Consider the following 21914-nt stretch of genomic DNA (forward strand, 5'->3'; position numbering starts at 1 on the left):
AACAATAGGGTCTCTCATGGGTTGCCGTTAGTTAGTCTATTACTTATACCTCCTTTGTCCATTACAACCATCCGCTTGCACCCATAGGATGCTCCATTTTCTCTTTGTCTATCGCTTTGTCTATCAATTTCAATAATCAACCCACATAGTGATATGAATAAGGAGTGAGATGGAATGAGGGCACTCCGCGAAAAGGCTAGATCTCATTTCGCACTTGTATCATTCACGTTTTCTGGTGACAAAATAGACTCAGGAGAGAAATGCATTTCGGATATCAATCCGAGATATCTAGCAGTGAGGTTCGCAATTAACAGTAGATGATTAAAAATAGATCACTTATCTGCAACGTGCTATTATTTAAAATATCGCAAGGAACTACCCATCGCAACACTCATTACAGACTCTCATTACACAGAGGTAAGTGTTGCTGCTTGTAAAGAAAACACAAAATCCCAAAAGTAAATTTTACTCGACCTGTGTTCATTGCTCGGAAAGCTCACGGGGAAAATTTCCAGATTATTTCATCTCCGATGAAAATGTAGCACATTGCTTAGTGTTGGATAGAACTCGGATTTTTATCCAGGCTTGGCAACGTGGGGAAAAAAGAAAAAAAATAATTTGTCAGTGAGTTGCCCGTGCGTTTATTCTGCTGAGCGGAAATATTTCAATTTAAGGTACTATCTTTCAGGGATCCTCCCGGACCCGCCGGAGGAGTTGCCAAACCGTGCGATAAAAAAATAACTTCACCGCTAACTTGGTCTGAAACTCATAATTCAGCGTCCAACGATGGCAATATTGCATGAATCTCATCCAGATGCACCTGGCGCTTGACTACTTCTCGTTCTTTGTTTACACGTGCCACCCCGTCGCGGAGGTGCTGCCTCGGCGAAGTAATTCTCCTATTTCCAACCTCCTGCCACTCGACCATCCTCCAAAAATGCAACAGCGCTCTTGCGTTTTGTGATTACACGTCAGTCTTATATACTCTGTGCGCCCAGTGTAATTGGTTTATTGTCGAAAATTGCAGTTTTAAGCGTAAAAAAGAAAAATTACAGCCATTTTTCATAAAGTTACGAAGGCTCAACCGTCCAGTCATTACTCAATGATGACAGCACGTAAAGTAGTTGAGGGAAGTCTGAATGTACAAATTTGAAAAATACTAAATTTCTATGGGGAAAAACGAATGAAAATTGGACGTATTTCCGTGGCGTGGCGTGTTTCGCGAAACACCGATTGATCTGCCATTTAAACTAAGAGAAAAGGATCGATAAAGGACACTAAGGGGAAATGAAGCACTTCTATTCGTTGAAACGGATGGTTGCTATGGACTAAGGGGAGATATGATGGACCAACTAAAGGGTCCCTCGTGATTTGCCGTCAGTTCGTCTATTCCTTACCTCTTTTGTCTATTGCAACCAACCGCTTCCACCAATAAAATCGGTCCATTTTCTCTTTATCTCCTTTGTCTATCGCTATGTCCATCAATTTCAATAATCAGCCCCTGGGAGCAATACTGTATAGTCCTAAATAACAACAGGTACCTAAAAGTTCCATTAACTTTAAGACTTCTAAGCGGTAGAGGAAGAGATTCCCGGTTTCTAGAGCAGCTTCCTTAATTTTTCCTTGCACTGAAAAAAAACTCCGGCTCCAGGAGCCGTACTTACGGGCTATATAGCACTTCCGTGCGTTTCGGGTGAGGAGACCGTAAGTCCTCCATTCAGGAGCCGGAGCAACGGCCTTTAAACCCGTAGCAAAAAGAGCTCCCGGCTCCGAGGCCGATGCTCTGGCTCCTGAATGCGGGTTTACGGTCTCCTCACCCGTAACGCACGGTAGTGTTATACAGGGTGTCCCAGGATTAAGTACGAATATTGAAGGAGTCGATTCTTAGGGTGAAAAAAGACGTTTCCGTGGTTCAAATTTTTTTTTCTAAAAACGCTTTCCCTGGGGGCTACGGCCCCCCAAAGTTGGAGAAAAAAAATCGTATTTTTAAATTTGTGACAATGTTTATCAATCAATATTAGTGAAAATTGGTAAATGGGGGTAATTTTTAGCGTTTTTTTCATTTTTGACCTCCAAAAAAGAGAAAATGCATTTTGAGGGGGGTTTAGGGGGAGTACTGAACCTAAAAGTAGCCAAAATGAATGTTTCCAGCGACAAAAATTGTTTTTTGACGACAGCAATTGATTTAGCGTTGAAAATTATTGAGATAATATGTATTGCGGTTTTTCGATATGACTCATCGTTTTCGAGATAATAGGGACTATAGATGGAGCACGAGTGGGCGCGAAGGGGGTGGGGGGGGGGGGGTCGGGTGGCCCACAGGAAAAGCGTTTTTGGAAAAAAAAATTATACCACAAAAACGTCGTTTTTTGACCTAAAGAATCGACTCCTTAAATATTCGTACTCAATCCTGGGACACCCTATATAGCCCGTAATTACGGATTCCAGAGCCGGAGTTTTTTTTTACTGTGAAGTGTTTTATTTCCAGATGAATCCCGGTTTTCCACCACCATGATTGAAAACAACGAACTGTCGGAATCCCAACCCGGATCAAGCTTAAATTTCCTCCCGGAGCAGGAGCCAGCGGACCGCGGTATTCCGGAGCGAGACCTCCCATTGTGCGGCGGGGTGTAATCCCTACCCTTCGCTTGTCCACCGCTCTAATCTCCCCGAGCTTCTTCCGCTCCTCTTTTTCCCGGGATTTTATGGTGCTGCCATCTGTTGCGAACTTTATCAAGTACGTTTAACGGCGCGGCGTCGGTCGTTCGTTCCGCAGGTGAAACTCTTTTAACGACGCGGAGCGCTCCCGTCTTACGGAGGAGAGCCGCCAGTGGAGTCTGCGATGAGCCTTGAGACGCATTACAGCAAGCGCAAACCGTGGCTCATACGGAAGCGCAGTTGAGGCTCTCTTCCGTAACATGGTGGAGCGTGTCGCATCGCTCACTCAAGAACAAGGCACGCGGGCCGACACACAGTGGATCGAGTCAATTAGAAAGGTCGGACATGAAATTTTTCATTAAAACTGCAAATTTTTTATGTTTATTTCGTCACATTTTAAATTTCAAGGTGTGTTTTTACAAGAAAATTGCACGACAAAACCAACGGGACCACTTTCAGAACCTCAAAGTTTCGTATAACGGAGTTATAAGCGTTTTAAAGTTTCCAAATTTTGTCCGGACTCACCTATTGACTCGACCCACCGTGCGACACTCTGTTTACTCGTAGCGACGCGACGAGGGAAGAGAAAAGAGCATGCTTCGAGCTTTTCCGGTGTCTCCTGCGAGAGAGTCTCACGTGTGTCGTAACTTTCAAAATACCCCCCGGAATACCGCCGGTGCTGAGGAAAAATGTCGTATGAGAATTCGAACGTTGCGCATCGATAAAATTTGTGACGTGCAATGTTGAAAATTTCGAGGTAGAATTCTGAGCCGGAGTCTACATAAGTGCTCCCATTTAATGGCCGTCAAAAGTTCCGGGAGCCTTCATAGATTTTTTCAAAGTTCCAAGAAAGTTCCGGAAAATGCAAAAGATCCGGAACATTTCGGAAATCTCAAAAGTTTAGGGACAAGTTCAGGAAAATCTTAAAAGTTCCGAAATTCGGTTCTAGTGGAATGGGAGCACTGATCTATTCTGCCGTGCTAAGGAACGTCGTATGAACCTTCGGACGTTGCCAAATTTCCTGAGATAAAACAAAAATTCCCCGGTAAACTTATGAATATTTTCTTTCCAATTTTACAGATAATTTTGTTCGCAATCTCACCTAAAGTTCCTGAAAATTTCGAGGATAAATATTCAAAACTTTCCTCAAAAATAAATATTTAATTGAAGGAAATTTGGCAACTCTCGAATGTTCATACGGCGTTCTTCCTTAGCACGGCAGTGTATAGCGCCCAAAAACCCCGAGTGATATGAATGTGGAGCGGAACCTATTCAGAGTAGATTTCTCACATTTGCGGATATATCCGTGCGGACCTTCATTGTATATCAGCATGGATCGCGTGCGGACCAAAAGCTTTAATGTAACGTTAATTATAACTTGAAACTTTAAGCGAATGCTCCTGAGAGTTTCAAAAATGTTTAGCATGGAAAACGGAATTGTTTTGTTTGACCCCAAACCGGTTTTTTCGCTGTACTGAATAGTAAGATTTTCCTTCCTGAGCACGTTTTGCTCTGTTGCGGTCCCAAGTGTACTTTTGAAAAATAAGTTTTGAATATTTTACTTGAAGTTAACAGGTACAGCAGAAAAACAATTCAAGAAAATCCTCTGAAAACTTCGACACCAGTCATTAGGTTTACCAGTAAATTTGTACTTAATGGGGAAAATTTAACAACGTCCGAATTTACAGACACTTATCCATTGCAAAGCGCGATATACTCGCTTGCAATGGGCCAAAGAAGTTCGGTACAAATATGAAGCGAGGCTTGCCGCGACGTCTTCAAAACATTAAAATAACAGAACCTATGAATACAACTATTCGTACTCAAAGGATGTCCGGGTTGCGTAGGTTTTAAATGAAGGCGCTCCGGCTTCCTTTTGCCCACAGTGCAGCGATTATGTACGTCAAGGTATGCTACCGGAGTAAATTGGAACTTGACGCTTACCAGTCTTTCTTTTTTGTTCTGGTTTTGCTAGGCGCGTGAACGGTCCACCAAGTGAACCCTACGTGAAAAAGGAAAAATTGCAATGACTCCGTTAGCACGCCCTTAGGTCAAGTCAAGTTCCTGGTGATTTGTAAGTTGGAACTGCAATGAGCTAATAACGGGAAAAAGTTTACCAAGGGTGGCAAAGAAGTCGCCTTCGGAACCACTCGCTTTCCGGATTGCGCACGAGTAATGGAGATGTTGCATGTGTGAGGAATTTGCGATTTGACTGTTGATTCTTATGTAAATGTTCGCGAGAAACACGATGGTGCCACCGGTTTTCTCTGCAATCAACTCCCAAGCTCAAAAAAAGCTCTCAAGTTGAGGCCAAAATGGAGGGGATATCCATATCCCACGCTATCCTGAGAGTCCACCTCTACATCAAGACAAACTCTCCATGCAAAGATAGGGAGCAAATACATCAGCAGTGATGCCGTGTTTTCAGTTTTGAAGTCCCCAAATAAAGTGGCAGCCCTGTCAAAGTATTTGCTCCCTATCTTTGCTTGGAGAGTTTGTCTTGATGTAGAGGTGGACTCTCAGGATAGCGTGGGATATTCCCTCCATTTTGGCCTCAACTTGAGAGCTTTTTTGAGCTTGGGAGTTGATTTCAGAGAAAACCAGTGGCACTATCGTGTTTCTCGCGAACTTTTACGGAAGAATCAACAGTCAAATCGCAAATTCCTCACACATGCAACATCTCCATTGGACCGCGATAAGCAGAAAGGAACCAAGCTACATCATCTATTGCAAAATTGAACTGGGCAATTTAATTTTTTACATGGAAACGGTTGTGCGGATTTGTATGCAAATTTCAGAGAACGTTCTGCATAGGACGAAGGAAATTCCTTAAATTTTTTTTTTAAAAATCTGCACAAACGCCCTCTTGTAAAAAAATTAAATTACTCGGTTAAATTTGGCAACAGCTGATGTGGCCTGGCTCTTTTCTGCTGAACGCGGTCTATTTGTAGGTAGGAATCCATGATGAAAGCTTACGATAGTTTTTCAGAGGGAAGGGCCTCCAGAAATAACAAACGCAGAAATCCTATACTTCAATGGAATTGGAGAAATTGTCACATTTTTTTTTTTTTTGTAGAATTAAACTTGCGGGACGAGAAACGTCAGGGGCTGAGAAAGGCATCATTTTCACCACACCCCTTAATACGGCCCTGGATAGCGGGCATTGGCGCGGGAAATTGGAGATTGAGTATGGGCAGCAACCAATCGATGCGTATTTCGATGCATCTTGGCTCCGATTCAGAATGCAATTTTGGAAGCATCTGGTGCAGCGCGCACCCGCGAATAAAAATGATGAGGAGATGACAACTATATTGATGGCTCAACTCCAAAACCATGCATCTTAAATACGGCTCTTGAAAATTTCCAAGCGTATTTTATTTTTATGGGAGAAAACAAACCTGAATCTTAACTTCAGATTTTCTTTGATTTCTTTTCTGTTCACTTGTCACTGTAAATATTTCAAGTGATAAAGTTGTCTCTTTCTTTCTCAAAAATAAAAAAAGGAGCAATGCGTGGAATACGCATCTCAAGTATGATTCTACAAAATTTTCAAGCGATTTTTATTCTTATGAGAAAAGAAAAATCTTAATTATAACTTGAAATTTTTTCTTTGATTTCTTTTCATTTCACATGTCACTGTGAATATTTCAAGTGATAAAATTGTCTTTTTTTTATTCCTTGAAAGAAAGGAGGCATGCAAGAAAAGTCTGAAACGTTGAAACTGAGCTACGTGATTTTAGAGTTTGACCATCGATATCGCCGTTTCCAGAGCGAAAGAACGTACTAATTACATTTCAGTTATGTCAAATTTTCATTGACAAATTGTGCATTTACACGGACGGAATTAAATTTTCGGATGTATCTAATTGTAAATCTCGCTAAATTTTCGTTAGATATCCATATCACGCTACAATCCTTAGGGCAGAAATTTCGGACTTACATTCCTTTTAATTACTTTCTTTTTAGTCCATGTTTTAACCTCCTGAGAATGAAAGGACCCTTCGACCCTCCGAACAAACAGCATACACTTATCTCAACGTCACTAGATTTTACAACTCCTAATTTTTTGACGAGCTCTCAATTTCACTCAATCCACACATTTCTCTGCTTTAATATTAAAAATAAATTTAAAAAAAGAAAAATTGAAAAAAAACTATCCTTTAATATTAAAGATAATTCAGAAAAAATCGAGAAAAAGCGCAAAAGGGCGCGTATTTTTTTCTACCAGCTAAACATATAAGACGATGCGCAATCTTAGCGACATAGACATATATATATATATGCTGTTTAGTTAGAAACGTCCTTATAAATGTGTTATATACCGAAGGAGGAGTCCTAAATCGTACTTTCCAGTATTAAGTCGTCCATTTCGAGGCAAGGAGTTAGGCGCCTTTTTAACGCCGATACAAGTAAAAGACACTTACCTAAATTACTTTTAAAGAAGAAAAAAAACACATTTTACCTGCAAACTGCGTTCCCTCATTCCCTGGGCTTTCCAACAATTGCTGAGAGCTGAATTTATCCAACAAAAACGCGATACTCAGGAGACGGAAAACACCCAACACTTGCTTTCTTTTCCTCTAAATCAATTTACCCGACTATCAAGTTTTTGCGCGGCTGAAACGCCCGACAAACAGGCAGATTGACACTCCGCAAACGAGACACTTTACCGCTTCACAGAACGAATTAAATAACGGCCAACTTCACAGGAAGCACGAATCAAGTTTCAGCGATTCGAAGAAAAAGTTCCTCGCAAACGTCCCGACGATCACTTTAATGAAGTCCAAGAATCAACCTCACTTTGAGACTAGGTCTTCGTTAGGGAAAGCGTTCACTCAATAACAAAAGGTGATAAAATCCAAGAATGAAAACTACGATAGCGTACGAGAGATACTGGCCGCTCTCGTTGTGGGTTACTTTCCTTCATTCATCATTTTCCTGAATCATTTTATCGCACGAATCGACGGGTGTATCAAGTCTCGGTCGAGGATGCGAACGAAAACCAGTTTCGCGACAACTTATCGACACAAAAACAAAAGGGAACTCACACAGCATTTCAAGTCTTCATGGTGTAGCTATGTCGTTGATCACTTTCCGAGGGCCGAGTGAACACGATTCCTCTACGAGGCTGAAGCGCAAAAAAGGCTACTTTCGCGGATATAGAAAGCCAGAAAATGCCAGAGCTTCTCCGTTATTGGAAACGCGGAGAAGGTTACATACGCGGAATCTCGCGGTTATTGAAAACGCGGAAAAGGTCGCGGGCACGGTGCTCCGCGGTTATTTTAAGTGCGGGAAAAGGTCACTTGCTCGAAGTCTCGCAGTTATCAGAGAACCCGAAGCTTCGCGGTTATTGAAAGCGCGGGAAAGGTGATTTCCGCGGATTTCGCGGTTATTCAAAACGCGGGAGAGGTTACTTGCGCGGAGGTTCGCGGTTGTTGGAGTCGCGGAAAAGGTTATTTTCGCGGTAGCCTCGCGGTTAATGAAGACGCGGAAAAGGTTATTTTCGCGGTTAATGGAGACGCGGGAAAGGTGATTCGTGAGGCGCACGCGACGGAGACACGAGGCTGCGTGGCGGGTAGAGGCGTCCACACGGTGTCGCGACCCGACGACTTCTGCAGGAGCAGTCGACGCGCCGCGCCCGGCGAACGGTCCGCTCGCCCAGACCACCCCCGCCCCCGCCCCCCGCTGCACCTGCCCCGGTTTCCCGCGAAATTTCGCCACCTCCCCCCGCGCGGGGGTTGCTCCGGGCTCCAGCTCCCCGTGGCTTTCATTCATGATCCACGCTACTAGTCTAAGCCGATCACACCTCCGATCGCGCTGAGGGGGGGGGGGGGGGGGTGTGAGGGAAAAGAAATGAAAGGACTGTAAAATCAGGTCGTAAACTAAGTTAATGGGTTTTGTGAGAGGTGGAACGTGCCACGGAATATTGGTCGAGAAACACCGCTTTTTGGGGGATTTTTCCATGTATTTTTATTATTACACGATCTTTCACGACGACGAAGGAGGGGTTGCGATTGGGGCCTCCTCTGCGGAACTGGGACATTTTTGAATAGTTGGCAGTTAACAATGTATATTTTACGGGAATAGTCGGGTTTTGCTGATGTTAACATTTTTCGGCTCCGAAACAAGGGCCTGAACATGGCTCTTGAGCCCAAAATCACGGAAAATTTGCGTTTTGGGGCATACCTACTACCTCAGATTTTGCCCTAGGCACAAAGGTGACATGTCGTGAGCTTCGAGCATGTTATTGTGAGGGATACCTAGAGACGTAACATTTGAAAATACGGTCACCTATGACCTTAGGGCCCATGTCGAAATCTGAGGAAAAACGGCGAAAAACATGAGTTTTCAGCTATTTTGGAGTAAAAAAGTTCCGAACGTCAAAAAACATGAGTTTTCAGCTATTTTGACGTAAAAAGAAAAGTTCGATCTTGAACTTGGGCCCAACGGTGACAGGTAGCCATGTTCTCGTATGTAGCGTCTCTAAGTTTCCGTCACAACATATTCGAAGCTCATGGCCCTTCGTCTTTGAACTCAATGCGAAACCTGCGGTGAAACGTTTCGGCTCAAATCGGAACCACTCCTTTAGAAATTTCTTTTTACTGAAACCGAACCATGAGACGAGTTCATTTTTTAATTTCGATGAACGATGAGCTAAATACTCCTACTCAGATCTCACGTGTGTCCATTGAATCTGTGTTGATCGACTCTCTTTTTTATTTCTCGTTCGATTCATGTCGATCGAATACATACCCTCTCGTGACATGCAGATCACCGATCATACCCTTCTTTTTTTAACTACCATAATTCGCCTTCTGCTGCGTCTGCAGCAATTGTTGTTGCGAATATGTTGTGCGTGCTGATTTCAGCCCATTACATACTCGAATCTTTGAAGGCGTTTTATGTGCGACAAGTAGCGCACCCTGTCGGCAACAGATTGCGCTACTTGTGCCCATTAAACGCCTTCAAAGATTCGAGTATGTAATGGGCTGAAATCAGCACGCACAACATATTCGCAACAACAATTGCTCCAGACGCAGCAGAAGGCGAATTATGGTAGTTAAAAAAAGAAGGGTATGATCGGTGATCTGCATGTAACGAGAGGGTATGTATTCGATCGACATGAATCGAACGAAAAATAAAAAAGTGAGCCGATCAACAGAATCAATGGACAAATAAATAAAAAAGCGGATCAAAATCAGTAGAAAACTTGTATTCACTATGAAAATTTCAAAGTGCGATAGCTCGAAATTAGGAGGGTATGAATTCGATCGACACGAATCGATCGAAAAATGAAAACGTGAATCGATCGACAAATTGTTAAAAAACCGGTGTCGATTCGATCGACATGAATCGATCGAAAAATGAAAACGTGAATCGATCGACATGAATCGATCGACACCGATTCGATCGACAAATTGTTAAAAAACCGGTGTCGATTCAATCGACATGAATCGATCGAAAAATGAAAACGTGAATCGATCGACACCGATTCGATCGACAGTTAATTTAAAAACACCCGTATCGATTCGATCGACATGAATGGATCGAAAAATGAAAACGTGAATCGATCGACTCACGGGTTTGCCGAATTAGATACTAATCAGAGCACAATTATCATGTATAAAATTAAGAGCAATATTTGACCGGAAGCCATTTTGAAACGTGTGAGAGATACCGAGTAACTTCTTTCTTACAATATATCACGAAATGGGGGTCAGTATCCTCCCCTTACAGTACCCAAAACTAAGTCCCCCTCGCATATGCGTCACGTGGCGCCAAAAGCCGTGGCCGTGGCCGAATGAACAGATACAGTTTTAATACACACAGGCATGTTCAGCTCCCAAAGAAGCCCCTTCAATTAGTAGATAGGCAACTTACACAACGCTCCAATGCAATGGCAGTAATTTTACCTTTAAGTCGGTGATGAATTGCAACCTACGCTACTTGGGTTACCAAGTAATTTTGCATGGAGGAGTACAATGACTTGGGGTGAAAATTCTCCAGTATTCACAACAATTCAAAACATTCAATAGTCTTTGGATGCAAGAGTGCACATGGTGATTTCTCGACCATTCATTTATGGATATTTACTGGAGATTCAACCATTCAACTCTGTTTTTGAAATTTTATCTACAAGGAAGTTGGGAAAGCTACTCATTTGGTAGGAAAATAATTTTTAAAATATACTAGGGCCTGGGTTCACTTGCATAGGTTTCTTCGACGGTAATTTTGCGTTTCTCACTGTCGCCTCTCCCACAAGTAGGTAACGTAATTGATGATAATCTTGCATTGGAAATCAAAATAAATTCTGTAATCAAAGTTCTTAATGCAGACTCACATGCAAGAAATTATAAGTGGATGACATCGAATCACAAAAAAGAATAAAAATTTAGATTCCTTGTTTAAAGTTGTCAATGTTTTCAAAATCAAATTCGGGAGTAAAAAGAACAGAAGTCTGAATGATGAAGCTGCTAGTTTTTATTTAAGTTTTTCAATGATTTACACTATTCTATGGCATTGTCAAAAATTAAAATGACCAACGAACGATAAAAAAAAGAAAAAATTAGATAACAATACATAAACTCAAAATAAAACAACAAAGTTGGAGACAAAATAAGGTGATGGACTGGGTGAAAAAATAAGAATCCACGATCGAGAAGTAAAGTATAAATAATAATATTAACAAACTAAAACTTGCTTACAGCATACAGACCCGCCAGATCCTCAGGTATAAGCAAATTTTAATAAAAGCCGCCCAAATGATATCGATTTTTTTAGCCAAAATTTGCAAAAACATTAGGTTTTCAATCAACCGACCGTTAGTTTTGCATCAAGAGTGCATGGCAATACCTCCTCCTCCTAACCATCCCTGTGGAAACTGAGTACATCTTACTCCACTGCCTGGTGTTACTCTCCAGTGTACAGTACCATGCAGCCAGGAACGGGGGTATGAAATTTGCACCAATTCCTCCAAAACCAAAAACCAAATTGCCGAACAGAGAAAGTAGAGCTTTTCCAGTGCTTGCATTTAAAAGTATCAAAAGTATAAAATTTAAGAGTACTTTGGTTCATGTTGCTCTAACCCAAAAATTTCATTCTCTTAAAAATGAAAATGAAATCTGGAGAGAAAAACATGACTAGAAAATGAAGAGAGCTTGTACAGTCTCAGTGACCTAATCAAATAAGGCACACATTTGATGAAAAATAAGAGTATTCTAGGAGAGGCAAGACTGAATAAGCCTTAACTAAAAAGACAGTGGTGTAACAGGAAGAGCCAAATGACTCATGAAAAGTTAGGTCTATCTAACCAGCCGCTTGACCTACTTCTTGGCATTTGCGATATTATGAACTAAAGAATGGATAATTTATTCGTGAGACTGCATTTTCCAACAAAAAAACTTTCATGGAAGAAAGACCAAGTTTTCCTCATCTGATTTCATTCCTTAAAAAAACATGTTTGATGCAGAATTTTTGATGGAAAATAATATTTGGATGATGAACGTCGTATGTTGTTTGTCTTACTATGTACACTTTGATTTACTCATGGGGGAGGTTCAATAGTACATTTTAGTTAGGCTTATTGTTGATAATTATTAAAAAATTGGCTCATCCAGTCATCTGATTCAAGTCAATTGATAAAATGTAAAAAATAATTTCACACTACCTACAAGGAAGACATAACATAAAAAAACAGCATTTGCACAGTCTCACCAAAAAATCGTGAGAGTATAGAGCTCGTATTATTTAAGGGTCTGCCATCCTATTTAAAAATATACACTATCGAGTGGGCAGTTAGTAACAATTGTCACTTCTAGGAGAAAAATTTTGGTCTGAAGTCATTAATTGCACAAAAAATTAATTAAAATTCATAAATTAGATAAATCATTATTTGCATTGAGTTCATACGAATAAATTAACAACGTTTTCAACATTGGTCTTCACAGCACTCATCGATGGGTAATCCATGTTGGTGCAGCGATGTTTGTTTCAAGGACTCTCCTCACAGTGATGCGCTCATCAAAGCAATTTTTGGCATTGTAAAAAAGTAAGAGAGCCTCAATGGCTTGATCCTCCATCTGTAAAATAAGAAAAATTATAGGATGATTTTGATAGATACATTCTGACAAGATTAAGACAAAACTCTAAATCGATAGAATAGGTGAAAAAGAAATATTTAATGACAAAAATAAACTTCAACTTTTCTACTAGCATCATCAGGTGCAAAAATTACCTCTCATGAAAATAATGGAATTGGTAATAGTGGACAAAAATAACTTGGGAACATGATAGCTCATGAGCATTTTATCTGAAGAAATGTTTCAACAATCTCTCTCCACAAGTTGAGGGATCTTAGTAAGAAAAAGTCTTTGCGCCTGAGGTTGATACTCTTGGTGTTCACTAAATCTTGAAATTGCTATGTGAGGATCAAGCTATCTCTGCATGGGACTCTTTTTACCCGACATCTTGCTCATAAATGCAGTTTTCAGCATTATAAAAAAGTAAGAGAGTTTCCACAGCCAAATCTCTTGACTTTACAATATGAATGAATAGGTAATATGGTATCAATTCTTGTGTTCGTTGCAAAATTAGGATTGAATGGAAAACTATCATCGAAAGGTAGATAATTATTTCTTACCACTGATCTGAAAAAACTCTGCAAGAAACATAATTTTAGAAAATCAATGACGAAAGTTGAGAAATGTGTACCTTCCTTGTAAAAAATTCATGGTAAAGTGTCAAAAATTGTGCAGTATGCTACAACATAGTGGTACCTTCATTAAGGTCTTTCATTATTCCTGACAAGGTTTCATTTAAAATCTTATTGAAATTTTCTGTGAATATTCTTGAATGCACAAAGAAAATTCACATAAACAAATTGAAGAATTAATAACAGTTGATTAGTTTTTTTTTTTCTTTTTTTCTTTTTTTTTAAATATGAATATGAGTGATAATATGTAAATTAAAATATAGCCATCAAATAGATTCATTTTTCAACTTTAACCATGGATGCGCAGAATTTTACACTCAACAATTATTGTAGAGCAACAGTACATTACCTGAATCATGGAGAGAGGCTTGGACCTCATCTTCTCTAAATTATCACGCTTCTTTTGTTCATCTGCGATTATTTCAGAAAAACTCATTTCTACCTCCTTCGAACCAGAACTGAAACAAAATTGAAGTAAGATCCAATTCTCTTTAGAGTTTTTTGCCGACGGTTACATTTAATTCAATTGGGATAGAAAATTATATTTTAGCCAGTTATTTTTCAAAAAAAAGAAATTCTCTTCAGTGCATTCAGTCAAAATTTTCCAAAATTCTTCACTGAGGATTGAAATATTGGAAAAATGCTTCTATTGGTAAATTGGTCAGTTTATGTTTTTAGAAATGTTCTTCGAGAAGAAGTATTCAAATGTTGCCATGGATTTCACACAAGTTGATAATGGTTCAGGTACTACTCAAATACCATTGCTCTTCTAGTGTAAGAGCGTATCTCCCATTTGACTTAAGATCTGACAAGCATGGAGTTATACAAACGACAGGGCTCGCATGCAAATGGAGATATGCCCTTACGTCAGAAGAGCAATGATATAAGATGGTTCAAAATTGGTTGAAAAATTTGAGCATTCTTACCTGCTACTTTGCTTCTCTTGTTTCATGACACTGTCCAAGGAGGTATCAGTTGGAGAGTTAATACAGCCCCAAGGCGATTTAGGAGATGCTGGGGATTCGCTTAGAAATGATTGAGGATCAGGTGGCGTTTCAACCTTCCTCTCTTCAACGAATGTATCCCCGATAGAGAAGACTGTCTTCTTTGGCTTCCCTTTCTTCCAGTCACTGAAAAAGTAATGAAAAATAAGACATGATTTAAATAATGAGGAAGCTATATTAATTCAATTTTGGCATTTCCTTCTTCCCTCCTCGTCTTTTATTCCACCTTGGAGGCAAATGACATACTGGGTTAGGGTATTACTGTAATACAAAACCATGGTCTAAAAAATAGAAAATTGTGGATCTTCGATTGCATTCTTTTTTTCATTTCAGTAATATTACCGCTCCTGCCATGTCTAAATAGACAAAAGACATACTGGGTTAGGGTATTACTGTAATACAAAACCATGGTCTAAAAAATAGAAAATTGTGGATCTTCGATTGCATTCTTTTTTTCATTTCAGTAATATTACCGCTCCTGCCATGTCTAAATAGACAAAGGCTCAGAGCAATAGTGGGAAGACAAATTGTCGGCTTCCCGTGGTGTGGTGGTTGTAGCGCTGGCTCTATAACCCGGGGGTTCCAAGTTCCATTTCCGGCTAGGCCACTCGTATTTGATGGTCTCAAATATTGGTTGCCTTGGGCTGGTTGTGCAGTGGGAACTGAGAGGGAATGGGGCTCTAATTGAAAGCTCAGGATTAACACTTGAAGTAGTAAAAAATACAATACAAACATTAAAAGAGATAAAATAAAAATTTAATATTACTGCAAATGCATAATGAAAGAAAGCAAAGAAAAAAAATTAAAAATGCACTAAAAGAGAGAGGAAAAAACTAAAAGCTGAGGCTCAAAGCATGGTCTTACCTTTTAATGAGAGGCCAGAAGGAAGCAAGCATGCACTTGTGTGCTCAGGGTGCCAATAGGGCGCGGTTGTTTGTCCAAAATGCTTTAGATGTCCATGATTGTTGAAGATTGCAATCACAAGAAGGAAGAAAATGGGGGCAAAAAGGTTAAGGATGAGGGATGAGGGGGGAATGTTAAAGAAAGGGAACCAGAAAGCCCCGATCTTTGTGCATTCATATCAAAAACTAATGCAAAAAAATAAAATTATTTTTTTCTCACAAGCCCATCCTGGTAAAGGGGGAGGAAACAAAGGAAAAAAAAACAGGAGAAAAATAGCACTAAACTAGAAAAAAACTGAAAAACACTACAAAGCAAAGCATGGTGTCTCACACAACGGCATGCGAAGATGTAACGATAGTAGTGAGGAAAAAGAGGTGCTGCTTAGCTCCCATGATAGCAAGAGAATGAAGAAAGCGCCCTTTACATGCTTCGATCAGACCAATTTCTGGGCATCGATGCCAGATCTCTCAGTATCTCCCTTGCACCTTCCTCCGTGGTGCAATTACCTTCGGAATACCGATTGTGTTTATTCCATTCCTCATCGTTAGTATTTGTTACAACTAATGGATAAAAGCTGATGAGTTTTCTCTAAATACTAATTGGATTACATTTTGCAATAAGGAACCACTGTCAATGGCTCGCCATAAAAGCACATATCAGCATAGGAAAGCCAATGGCATGTATGTTGTTTATAAAATGGGCCAGAAATAGTGGTTCCTTATTGCAAAATGTAATCCAATTATGAGTAATTTTGGTGCTTACCTGCTTCGAGGCTGATTAAATAATTTAACTGATGCTTGACCACTCCAACAGGAACCTAGAGATGGAAATGCTTGTTTGTCTTCTAGCGAAGGGGTTGGGATATCACAGACTTCTTCACTTCGGGGCGGAATGTTGATGGGGGCAGATCTACTAACTGGCACCAGCTCAGTCATCTCACAGCCACGAACAAGCAGATTTGGGTCATTTTTCGCCATGGAATTAAGCCTCAGCCGCGACTGAACTTTCTCAATTTTTATCCAACTTGCTTCATTTTCCTCAGCTGTTGCTTGCGTTCCAAGGAATGTCTCCACTGAGTGGTCAGTCAAACGTATTGACTTCATAATACTTGACAGCGTCTCCATATCATTCTGCTTGGATCCAAATGAATCGCTTCTGGAAGACTTCCTTTGTCTCGATTCTGATCCGCTGGATTTCCTTGTCCGTGGCAGTGGTTTTTTTCGCGGCTTTTCTCCTGATTTTGGAGAGCATATTGTCTCAACAACATCATCATCTGAAAAAAAGGGGTTAAAATTAATTCTTTGACAAAAGATGTTTTATCAAAATCTGAAATCTGCCTGCAGAACAAAACCTCTCCATGTAAATGGTTTGCATCTTGCAGCTCAAAACTGGATAGTGAGAATCATCTGGGTTTAACAGCACTTTGAACTGTTGGAAAACTCTAATAAGGCAACTTATTTTATAGACCGTTGATTTAATATTGATGTATTACTGTTCCTGATAAAAAAAAAGAAACTATTTTGACGGTGCTGAGATGATACTTTGAAATCCACTCCTCCTCTCTTCAAATAGCACTAAGGGCTGTTGTTTCTGGCCTTTGACTCTGAAATAAATTCTAAGATATTTGCTATATTAGTTGAATAATAAGATGTTTAGTACTGTTACCTTCAAACACATTCCACGGTAAGGGAGGACACATCTTGTTGAATTCTATGATCTCAGAAATTTGCCGATCACATCTAAATGGACTAATATGCCGCCAGCACAAATGCCTGTTCCTTTCTTGATAAACATCTGTCAATTCTTTTAAAATATCACTATCCAATGCTTCTAAATACCTAAGAACACAAGCAAATTAAGTCAGCATAAAAAAGCTAGCTAAAAATTGAAAAAATCCCCTCTGAATTTCACATTCATCTATATAAATAAAATCGTTTACAATAAAAGAGAGAAAATAGATTGCAATTTAAAACTGAAGTTCACATTCATCAGACCAAATTGTAAGTAAGTTCTCAAGCTTTATGCAGCCTTCTCTGTGAATTTTGCAACTTAACTTCACTCTTCCTCTCAGTTTTCCATTCCGAATTTCTCAAGGTATCTGGGCAGAAATAACCCAGCCAGAGCTCTGACAAATTATGGTAACATACAGTCACTAAAGAAGGGAATATAAAAAGAAATGGGATCTTACCTGAGATCCAAAAGTTCAGCAATATTCTGACAAATAAAGGCAAAACAGAACTGTTTCAGCTGTGGGGCGCTGTGGAGAATGCTAATTTGCAGGAGGGTGACAACATTTCGTAAGGTTAAAATGCTACTCAAACTTTGTTCACACAGAAGTTTGAGTCCTGGCAGTAACATGAAATTGGCAATGACAAGTAAACTGGAAAAAAAAATTACATACACAGTTATACACGAGAACAAGTATATAAAGGCTAAAAATATTACATGAAAATCCATGTACAAATCCATGGAAACTATCAAACTAGTGACTGAATGGTTGGAAATACGATGTAACAGAACACAGCCATTACAAAAATGGTTTCTAAATGGGCTCTGGGACAGCACTTAACATCATCTCACCAATAGTTCACACACTTCCAGATAAATGTAGGTCTAGACACTTTCTGCAAGGAATATAGCTTGCTTTTGTGCGTTAACAGGTCTGGTTTATCTTAATTTTGACAAATTATCATTCTTGCGGTTGATTCATTTTTACATCTCACATTAAGCATCTGTACACTTTTTGAAAAACTATCCCCCTATATGCCTGTAATGAATTGTGTAGTAAGGAAACACAAATCAAAAGAAAACAAAAACAACAAAAAGACAGAGTGTATAATAAAACTTAAAAGGAAAAAATTGCGCACCATTTGTAAAAATCAGCAGCATCAGCATCAGCTGGTGACTTCAAAATACGCTCCGTGTAGATGTAATCAAGTAAACCTTCAACTAGGGGTTTAGTAAAGGGAAGCCGAATAGAATTTTTAGCAGTCATCTGAAAAAAATATCCGTTTGAAAAATTACTAATTGAGAAAAGAGCAGCTTTAAAACTAAAATCTAAGCTGCAAAATTAAAGAAAAAATTTCAATTATAAAAATTATCTGATTTAGAAATTAGAAGACTTCCTCTCCTTGAAATCTCTCCAAATATTTTTTTCTGGCACCCATATCACTCGTCACTCACTCTGAGGACACTTTAAAGTTTAGTGTTTTAATTGATTTTTCAAATGTGTGATATAGACCTTACTGAGCATGAATTTTTCTCACAGCATGCTCTACCATACTGCTGTAAACGTGACTAGAGAGGCTTAAAATGGAAAAAAATCAGCTGCTCACATCAACCACTCAAAGCATCTTACATACCAATAAGCAACAGCACCACACCCTGTGTTCGTTTATATTTTACGATAAAAGAGATCAGAGATCAGAGATCACTGCACCTCATTGTCGGCTTTCTTTTTGTCTGTGACTCCTTTTAATATTGACACCATCATATGAATGAGTATGTAAAATTTCATAAAAAAATTCAAATTGATATTATGTTTATGTTCAAGTTTTGCAATAATGCTCTGATGATGGCGTAAGCCGAAAGGTCCTTAAGTGAATTACAGAATTATATCCACAACACCTTGGTTCTATTTATCACCTTCAATACAAATGGTTCAAGTGGAATTCTATAAATCTTAAATGTTCGCTTAAATGCTTTAGATGTTAAATTTGTAACACAAAGACATGGCTTCAACAGCCAAAGTCTTCATATCTACAATTGAGAGTTTTCACACAGATTTTCAACATTCTAGGATCTAAGTTCCAACATTTTTCTCCCCTGCTGATTGCTTAAGAATATACATATCGACAGTGTAAGTTGGCAATCACAAAACTCGGTTTGCAACGTCGCAGACTTCCTGTCATCCTTTATTTTTTAATCAACGGCACTTCTTTAAAACTGCAGTGATTTTTCTTCTCTGGGCAAAGAAAATTCTGGAAAAAGCTTCAAGGAATGATGTCAGTTTGTTCTCTTTTAAAAAAATAACATAAAGGCGGAAATTTTCAGACCCCGCAAACGAGTTATGTGATCCCTAACTTACACCGTTGATATATTCTTCCAAAAGTGAATGCAAAGAAAGAAGAAAATAATGCAAATAGGTTAAAAGAGTTATCAAAAGCAAAACCCCCTAGAATTTGTTTTTACTGTAGGTATGTATAATTATTACCTCTCGCCAAGAACCAGACAGCATGCATCGAAAATACTCCACTTTCGACAGCAGGACACACTTGTGAACCTTGATGCTGCACTTGTCACTGGTCTCGATGGTCAGGTCATAATACTCCGGAAAGTCAAACCTTGAGAAGGAACTTCTACACTCATTTTTCACTACAAAATACAGTTCCTTGCTGAGATCGCAAATCCTCCTTGAGGTTAAGTACTTCACAGCAGTCAGCCCCGGAAACAGATGAATCTCTGTGGCAAGTTTGTGCTGGTCATTTTCGAACTTGAGTAGGTCCATCTCGTATGCATCACCTTCTTGGATAGACTTCTCCAAGGCACAAGATCCGCTTTTTGATATCAGCCGGAAATCATTTGGTTCCAAACAGTAACCAATTTTTTTCTTTGCTTTATCACCTGGTTTTTTGACAATGAATCCGTTGTTGAACCTGCAACATAAATCGACATGTATTAGAACTTTACAAGAGTCAATACAATAGTGGCTATTTTTTTCTATCAGTAAAAACGATTTTGAGGCTTATGTAGTTTTCAGAAGTCACCAATTGAGTTGGTTGACAATGTCTGAAGCTGAGTCCAGTAAATCGGCAAATGCTATTTCTCCCACCTGGCTACATCATCGGAGCCGGTCCAAAATGTTGTTTCAAACAGGTCCTATTTTCGGCATTTCCAAAACAGGGTTTCTGTTTCTAGAGTCTTACAATTAGTTCACTACATACTTACAGAAAATAAATTAAAAAAATGGGTGCCACTGAGCCATTGAGGTTTTACTGTTCGAACTGCAAGTTTCACCAGGTTTGAAGTAAGGGAGCCATCTAAAAAAGCTTAATCATTTACCAGAATCACAAAAATCTTACCTATAATACTTTAGTGTCTTGACTAGTTCGGATACCTGCAGTTTCCGAGCAGTATCTTCGAGAAGGACAATGGGATTGAATTTTCCTTCCACATTAATGCCACTCATTATCCTATGTAAAAATGGAAGAAGAGTGACATAAATTTACAAAAAATATAGAGGAAGGAACAGGAAAATGCCTAAAGTAGAGAAGTTCTTTTGAATTCAGTGTCTTTTCCATCTTCACATAGGTTTTGCTTGGTAATCTTGCAGCTGTCGAGCAAAACTGACGCATGAAAGAAAGACAAAATCCCCCATGAGCCTTGAAAAATTCAGATGAGACACCCCTACCCTTGATGCCTTTGAGGGCAACAGCACTAAACCCTCCTTTGCACTGTTCATCATCTTTGTGGAAGTGCAGATTTATTATTCCATTTCCTTGTAGTTAATAGGTATTCTTCGCTAGGAAGATTGTCAAACTACTGAATCCTCATGGTAATTGCAGTGGAATCTTGTTCCTCACTCAGAACATTACCTATCAAGCTGCTTTTTGGATCCACAGGTAATGAAAACAGGTAAGGAGCTGTTTTCATCTTACCTATGGACATCCAGGTGACGTGTGAGTGAGAAACAAGATTTCACCGCACGCCACTGAGTAATTGATACATTTGTAATTATTGATAAGTTGTTCTTGGGCATTGTGTGAATTACTACTAAAAATCTGGTAAACTATAAAATATAAACTGGTGCAAGAGGAGAAAAAATAATTGTTCAAATTTAAAAAAAAATGTGAAAATCATGTCCACTTTGAAGCCACTATACAAGACTTCTGAGAGAAGTTCATTTCAATTTTTAATTGTTTTAGAGTCTCATGTTGATGCAATTTTAGAATTGAAGAACTTGTCAGTGGAAGGGCATCATATACATTTAGTCACTATTTTGAAAATCAATAATACAGCTTTGACGCATCTTTGGAAATTAACCATCATATTTATGAGTTGATCCGACTATGCGGAATTAAAGGCCAAAATAAGCAAAGTCACTTTCTAGAAACTTTAAATGCGTTTTGCTTTTGCCCAAAGACGCCTTTCTACAGGGAAACTCTTCAATTTTTATGATTGTAAAGGTAAGAAAGCTGTAAGTCCATTCGGAATTCCTGAAATTTTTTCAAGTTCTCATTTGATAGCACACCGTAAAATTTAGAGTATACCTCTCTGAGCACTTTCCAGGAACTAGAAGACTACAAGAGCCGGTGTACATATATTCTAAAATTTGAGCAAAAATTGTAGGCTCGGTGTCTAAAAGATGCACAGTGTCCTCGTTACTGGGAAGAGACTTGATCAACTTATGCAGCTCTTTAGAACCTGCTGCTGCGATGACTTTATGTGCTGGAAAACGTTGCTGACCCACCTGGAATAAATTTATGTAAAATAAAGCATTTTGAAAAAAAGAAGAAGAGAAAAACACTTGACGATAATGCAGAAAAATGTACAGAGAGAAGCTTTGACAGCTCCATGCAAAAAAGGTTAATGTAAACATATTTATTCAATATTCTATTGAAAACTTATAGTCTGTCCAA

General features: G+C 39.2%; 1 protein-coding gene across 3 annotated transcripts in view; it reads right to left on the minus strand.

Annotated features, from left to right (window-relative positions):
* The window catches only part of LOC109036496 (inhibitor of Bruton tyrosine kinase), a 149707-nt gene that overhangs the window by 119274 nt on the left and 8519 nt on the right, over positions 1-21914 (minus strand). For 2 of the 3 annotated variants that reach the window (XM_072299674.1, XM_019050774.2), the window contains exons 11-17: positions 21546-21745; positions 20358-20468; positions 19490-19931; positions 18144-18271; positions 17465-17656; positions 16942-17114; positions 16039-16549 (exon numbers count right to left, since the gene is read on the minus strand). In XM_072299674.1, coding sequence (XP_072155775.1) covers positions 16039-16549; positions 16942-17114; positions 17465-17656; positions 18144-18271; positions 19490-19931; positions 20358-20468; positions 21546-21745 — 1757 coding nt within the window. Of the gene's footprint in view, positions 1-11124; positions 12738-13718; positions 13828-14295; positions 14500-16038; positions 16550-16941; positions 17115-17464; positions 17657-18143; positions 18272-19489; positions 19932-20357; positions 20469-21545; positions 21746-21914 lie in introns of those variants that run through there. The other variant, XM_019050756.2, reaches the window with a different exon arrangement.

Source organism: Bemisia tabaci, chromosome 4, assembly GCF_918797505.1.
Source record: "Bemisia tabaci chromosome 4, PGI_BMITA_v3".
Lineage (NCBI taxonomy): Eukaryota > Metazoa > Arthropoda > Insecta > Hemiptera > Aleyrodidae > Bemisia > Bemisia tabaci.